The sequence below is a fragment of the Papaver somniferum genome, chromosome 2 (assembly GCF_003573695.1).
Source record: "Papaver somniferum cultivar HN1 chromosome 2, ASM357369v1, whole genome shotgun sequence".
NCBI lineage: Eukaryota > Viridiplantae > Streptophyta > Magnoliopsida > Ranunculales > Papaveraceae > Papaver > Papaver somniferum.
Window position 1 is genome coordinate 138902173 of NC_039359.1, and position 7213 is coordinate 138909385.

The 7213-nt window shown below is 34.9% G+C and overlaps 1 protein-coding gene across 1 annotated transcript; it reads left to right on the top strand.

The window, feature by feature from the left end:
* Nucleotides 1-2969: 2969 nt before the first annotated feature.
* LOC113352064 lies at nt 2970-5941 on the top strand. Its single transcript, XM_026595940.1, has 3 exons — nt 2970-3228; nt 3356-4737; nt 4886-5941. The coding sequence occupies exons 1-3, from the start codon at nt 2970-2972 to the stop codon at nt 5939-5941; spliced, it is 2697 nt and encodes an 898-aa protein (XP_026451725.1).
* The last annotated feature ends 1272 nt before the right edge of the window (nt 5942-7213 follow it).

Here is a 7213-nt window from a genome sequence, read left to right on the forward strand (position 1 = left end):
GCTATTGTCTATCTTGATAGCTCGAGTATCCTGATCTTGTTCGATTATTTAGATGCTCACTTGAACAAGATAGATATAAATCATCAAAGTTCTCTTCGTCTCAGACTTTTTTGATTACACAAGTTTTATACTTGTGAGGTGATTAATAATCTAGGCTGCACTTCGGGTTGCATAATTCCGGATTTTGAGGTTAGCTAGACCTTTTGAATTGCTATTGATTTCCATCACCTTGATCTGATTTATTGATCACAAAGGAAATCATATATATGCTTATTTGTGAGAGGCAAATTTGTTTAAAGTCTTCAATTGAGTTGAAGCAACTCTTAGTTGGTGTGACGTCAATTAAGGGAATCAAATATATAGAGACAATTAGTTGGCGTGAATCGGGTGAATAACTCAGTTTAACTTTCTTCGTCAATCTTCGTTTTCATTGTTCAATCTCATTAACTTCAGGTGATTTCTATCCAAAATTCTTCTTAAATAAGGGTTTCAGGTGATGTGTAATCATTAAACCATGTGGTTTTATGGATTCTTGTCCTAAATCCACTATTTTTGAAAGTTTCAAATCAGATATGTTAGGTTTTAATAAAAAGGAAAATTCTAAGGTGATTCCTTCTATTGAATTACCTGATGATTTATTTGAAGAAAGTATCAATCCTTGGAGGTTTTCTCTTATTGGTAGGTTAAACTTACAACAAATTAAATTTGTGGATGCTTGTATTATTCTTCGCCAACAATGGAAGTTAACAGGTGAATGCAAACTTATTCCATTAGGAAGAGGTTTTTTCACGATTAAACTTGATAACGATATAGATAAACAGTATATCAAGGAAGGTAAATGGGAAGTGTTGGATCAAATTCTGCAGACCAGGAAGTGGATCTCCAATTTTCGTCCTGAAAGTCAACAAACCTCAAAAGCTATGGTGTGGGTGAGATTTCCAGGGCTAGGACTTGAATTTTGGAATGAAAAGATTTTTTTTAAGATATGCAAGGAAATTGGTAATCCTATAAAGCTTGATGAAGCTACTGCAAAATGTGAAAATGGGTATTTTGCAAATGTTCTTGTAGAAATTGATTTTGCTAGAACTATTCCAAACAAAATTTGGATTGGTACCAAATATGGTGATTTTTTCCAGAATATATCTATTCCAGTATGTCCTAAATTTTTTCCAACTTGTAAAACTGTTGGTCATTTAATCACTGAGTGCAGGGTGGAAAAGTTTAAAGCTCAACAGGCTCAGCAAGCTACCAAAAACAAAGGTCAGCAAGATAGCACTCAAAATAAACCTATATCACATTCTCCTCAACAATATACTCCTAAGAATGGTCACTCCCATGTACCATTTGATATTTGTGATAGGTCAGAAGTTGGAGGAACAATGCAAGGCAGTTCATCTATTCCTGCTATCACTCAAGATCCAGTTGAAGATTCAATTATTTCTAATATTGTCTCTCCTACTGTTTTTCAATCAGTTAATCCTATGATACTCAATTTAGATGGTGGAATATTTAGTGCTCTTAACAACCTTGAACAATAAGAATATGATGTTATAAGTGTTGATGAGGAAATCTTAGTTGAAATGGAACCTCAAAAACTTCTTCAAATTGCAGAAGTTAATGAATTGGAAAAAAGTGTGGTAAACTTTGTGAATGCAGGTTCAGGTAAAGTGAAAACTGAACCAGTTCCTTTCACTACTTGGTCTTCAGTAGTTAATTCTTCTAGTAAAAAGTCAGAAACTAATACTTCTATCCCAGCAGTTAAACATGTTTCAGCTACCAAAGCTACTTCTCAAGCTGCAGTGAAATACAACTTTAGGAAAAATGTTGGTAAGGGGGGTACAAAACCTCCTCAAACCAAAACATGAAATTTTTATTTTGGAATTTAAGGGGTCTTAGAAGAGCTAGGGCCCAGCAACAGTTACATAATTTAGTTCATCAATTTCAGCCTACACTTTTGTGGATTGCAGAACCTAAAATTAAATGTTCTGCTTTTTTCTGTAGTAAATTAAATATTCCTGGTATGCAATCTATAGTCATTCATAATGCTTCAGTTAATCACAAGAGTAACATATTGTTATTCTGGAGTAATTCAATTACAACTCCTTCAGTTGTCTCCATTTCAAGTCAAGTGATCACAGTGGCAGTAGGTGATGTTCTTGTATTTGGTGTTCATGCAAATGTCAATATGGTTCAAAGAAGATTTCTATGGTCTGAAATGCAAATGATTAGTGACCTCAAGAAGCCTTGGTTAGTGATTGGTGATTTCAATGCACTTCTTTCAGTTGAAGACAAAGTTGGTGGTAAATCTCCTTCAAGGAGATCAATGCTTGACTTTAGTGATTGCTTAAATAGTTGTGATCTTTTACAGGCTCCTAAAGTTGGCTTAGACTTCACTTGGTCAAATTGTCAACATGGAAGTAAAATAATACTATGCACATTAGACAGACATGTGTTTAATATGGAATGGTTAAGATTATATAGTGATTGGGGTTACAAAGTTGGTGATAGAGTAGCTTCTGATCATTCTATTTTAATGGGGGGTTGTGTGAATATTCCTAAGCCTACTAATGTTCCTCTCAGATTTCAAAAAATGTGGTTGGAGCATCCTGGTTTCATGAAAGTTGTTGAAGACAGTTGGGCAGAGTCTATTAATGGAGATCCTTCTTTCATTACACTGCATAAGCTGAAGAGATTAAAAATAACTTTGAAGGAATGAAACTAGCAAGTTTTTGGTAATGTTCAAGTGAAGATTAAGGAAGCTGAAAAGTTAGTTCAAGAAAAGATGGTAATTTCTGACTCCAATCCTCATGATGAACAAGCTTTAGCTGAATGACTCAGAATGATTTAAATTCAAAAGAAGTTCAGCATTGTACTATGATGAAACAGAAGTCAAGAATCAAATGGGTACAGAGGGCTCAGCAAATACCAATTTTTTTCATACAAATGTTAAAATAAGACAAACTAGAAACATGATTTGTGAACTAGAGGATAAGAAAGGCAATATGGTAGCAGATCAAAAACAAATAGCAGAAATTCTGGTTAAATTCTTTCATCAAAAATTTCAATATAAAGAAGTAAACATAGATGAGTCCTTGTTGGATGTTATCCCTAATCTAGTTTCCGACCAAGATCAAGATATGATTAAAGCAATACCTGAAGTAGAAGAAATTAAGAATGCAGTTTTTGTTATGAATGCAGATGGAGCTCCTGGTCCAGACAGCTTCTCAGGTATTTTCTACAAATCTTGCTGGGATATTATAAAAAATGATCTAGTGAAAGCTGTCCAATATTTCTAGAGAAGGAAATATATCCCAAGAGGAATGAATTTCTAATTTTTTAGTACTTCTTCCTAAAGTCAATGGTGCAAAGAAACCAAATCAATTTAGACCTATTGGGTTAAGTAACTTCATCTTCAAAATATTTACAAAGATACTTACTACAAGAATGAATGCTTTAATGAGTAAATTAGTTTCTCAGCAGCAAGCAGCATACATAAAGGGTAGAAGTATACATGAGCAAGTTATGTTAGCTTCTGGGTTAGTGAATGAAATGAAGCATACAAGAAGATGGGGAAATGTTGGGTTGAAACTTGACATATCTCAAGCATATGACTCAGTGAGTTGGGATTTTTTGTTCAAAGTGCTTCAAAAATATGGATTCTCTGCAGCCTGGTGTGATTGGTTGAAAACCTTGTTTGCATCTGCTAAAATCTCTGTTATGATAAATGGTGGACCTCAAGGTTTTTTCTCAATGGAGAGAGGCTTAAAACATGGGGATCCATTATCTCCCATTCCGTTTGTTCTTATGGAGGAAGTATTGAGTAGAAACTTAACCAAACTGGTAGAACTGAAGATGCGGCAACCAATGGTTATCAGAAAAGGTGTTTATCCAACTCACCTATTTTTTGCAGATGATGTTTTCATCTTCAGCAATGGTTCAAAGAAAATCTTAGTAGCTCTCATCACCCTTCTCAAGAATTATCAAGATAATTCTGGTCAGATAATCAACAAACAAAAAAGTAAATGCTTTGTGGATGGTTGTACACCTTCAAGGAAAAACCAAATTTTGAATTTGTTACAAATGGAGCTTACAACATTTCCTGATAAGTACTTAGGTGTCATATTGAAGCCTGGGAGAGTTAAATCGGAGACAGTGTGGCCAATGGTGGAGATGATGCAAAGCTATTTAGCAGCTTGGAAGGGTAAAATGCTCTCTTTTAATGATAGACTGGTGCTCATCAAATCTGTTCTCTGCAGTGTTCCTATTTATAATATGACAGTCTACAAATGGCCAAGTTCAGTAATCAAAATATGTGAAAAAATCATAAGAAATTTCTTATGGACTGGTGACAGTGAGGTTAGAAAGCATGACACTCTTGGTTGGAGCAAAGTGTGTGCACCATTCACTGAAGGAGGCTTGGGTATTAGAAGCTTGGAGGTAATTAACAAAGATTTACTAATGAAAATGATGTGGAATTTTATGAATTCAAGTGATGAATGCTCAAGTTTTTTTGCTGCTAAGTATAAGGATAAATATGGTCAATGGAGTACTCAATGGAGATTATCCACAGTATGGCCAGGATTGAAGTGGGCATGGATGGAGACGAAATCAAATGTGAGATGGAATGTTGGTAATGGTGAAAACATATCCTTGTGGTTTGATACTTGGGTTGGAGATAAACCTTTAATAGACTCTCTCAATTGCACTGCTAGAATACAAGATAAGTTGCATATGTCTGTGAGTGAAATTATAGAAAATAGTGTTTGGTGTATTCCATATTCCTTGCAAAATCTCATTCCATATTCATTACCAATAATAAGTGGAGAGCAAGACAAGCTTATTTGGAGTGGAAATATAAAAGGGTCTTTCACTACATCATCTGTAGTTGAAAAAATTAGAAACAAGCATCCAAAATTACATTGGCCTGACCAAATTTGGAAAAAAAATTCTACATCTAAGCATTGCTAGTAATGCACGGAAGATTCAACAGGAAGTGTACACTGATGATGTTAAATTAGTCAAGAAAGGCTATTCTCTTGCTTCTAAATGTTGTATCTGCCAGCAATCTCAAGACAGTATGGAGCATCTCATGTGGTCCTGCAGTTTCAGCAAGCATATATGGCAATGGTTAGTTTCTATCTTTCAGTTCCAAATTCCTACTTCCTTCTCAGACATTATTATACTTGCAAAACAGAAAAGTCCAATTGTCAGACAAGTATGGATAACAACAGCATGTGCAACAATGAGAGAACTTTGGTTCCAAAAGAATAAATTTATTAATAAAAGTATAAATCCTAATCTGGAATATTTCAAAAGAAAAATCATGAACCTAGTGTTCTATGGTGGTTACAGAATGATAGGTACAAGATGGGGGCAGAATTATGATTCAGAAATACTTCAGTTCTTCAATCTTGGTCAGAGAAATATCAGATTTAAAAGAATCCAAGAATGTCAATGGTTCAATCCATCTGAAGGTATTGTTCTATTTTTTTGTGCTGGAATGACTGTTGGTAATCCAGGTATGGGAGGATTTGGCATTATTGCTAGAGGTCATGATTGTCAAGTTATTGGCACTGTCTCAGGTGGAACTGGTATTGCTACTACTCATATAGATGATGCACTTTCCATTGTGTGGGCTATTGAATGGGCAGTTAAACTTCAATGCAGTAGGATACTCATCAGATCTCATTCTCTGTTAGTGATAGAAGATGCAAAAAAGGGTGTAATGCCTTGGTGCTTACAATCAAGATGGGTGAAAGACAAGAAGGAAATTCCTGAAATTATCTATGAACAATGTTACAAAGAGGTAAATTTTTCTGCAATGGAACTAGCTAAACAGGGAGCAGGATTATCTCAAGGATCTGTGGTGGTTACTAGAGGAAAGCCTTATTCTCTTTCTCAAGTTGAATTACCAGATAGGAAATACTATATATTCTGTTAATCATGATAGTTTAAAAATGTGTAACTCCTAAGCTGTGTTTTCCTTCTTTTGTTCTGCTATTTGTAATTCTGAATTTTATTAAAGTCAATAAAATTGTGATTTATCAAAAAAAAATAATTAAGGGAATCAATTGCACGGAGTCCTGTTGGGATTCAAAAGGTGTAAGGAGTGCGACTGTAACTGAATTGCTGGGAGGGTTTAATTCGGTCTCAACTACATCCCAGCCCGAAGTTAATTGGTAGTAGGATAGTGTTCGTAGCTGCTTAATACATTTTGGTGTTCAATCTGGACTAGGTCCCGTGGTTTTTCTGGATTTGCGGTTTCCTCGTTAACAAAACTTCTGGTGCCTGTGTTATTTCTTTTTCCACATTATATTGTTTATCTTTATAATTGAAATATCACAGGTTATGTGCTAATCAATCAAGGTAGATACATCCATCCTTGTTTGTTGGATACGACTTGATTGATACTTGGAAATTGATATTTTAAATCACCAAGTACTCTCACCCGGAATTCAGTTTCACGAACTTACTTCTGTAACCGTTCTGATTGTAAGAGAAACAGGTATAACTATGAATATTCTTTCTTGATTGAGATTCATTAAACTGAACTCTCGGAATTATATTTGAGTTTTTCCATACAGGTTTCCTAAGAAAAAGTTGGTGGTGTATTTTTGTACCCCTGCGTTTTCAGAATATAGTGAACCCGAGATAAGTGTTGCAAAGCATAATTCTGACGGATTAAATGTTATTATTCACGCCATATGACAAGATCTTCAGCACCATGTGACTTCGTGCACTAAGTCTAAAGATGCGTGGGATATCTTAGAAACCGTATTTGAAGAAAATACCTAAGAGAAAGAATTTGGGCTTCAAAATCTAAATTCTGACTGGGAAAATCTTCGTATGTCTGATAAATATTCGTTTGATGAGTTTAATCAGAAAGTGTCTGTAATTGTTAATACATCTCATGTGTTAGGGAAGACTATTCCCCAAAAGGACATTGTGATGAAATTCTCTGATCTTTACCAGCAAGATACGAGTCTAAGAAACATGCCATTATGGAAGGAGATAACCTTGCAACTATTTTCAGAATTACCTTAGTTAGAAAGCCAAAGTTCTTTTATCATGAACTGCAATCCAAAGCAGGAAAGGATATTGCGTTCCAGGCACACTGAAAAACACTGAAACTATCAAAAGTGAAAGTGTTGAAAACTCTGTGAACAATCTTGTTGATCCTGAATGATGAAGATCTTGATAACTCGGTTTTATT

Excerpts from the sequence above, each read along its gene's own strand:
- LOC113352064 (XM_026595940.1), top strand. The coding sequence starts at position 2,970 with ATGATTTGTGAACTAGAGGATAAGAAAGGCAATATGGTAGCAGATCAA. Across the intron at positions 3,229-3,355 it reads TGGTCCAGACAGCTTCTCAG|TCAATGGTGCAAAGAAACCA; the intron begins GTATTTTCTACA and ends TTCTTCCTAAAG. Across the intron at positions 4,738-4,885 it reads AAGATAAGTTGCATATGTCT|TTGAAAAAATTAGAAACAAG; the intron begins GTGAGTGAAATT and ends CATCATCTGTAG.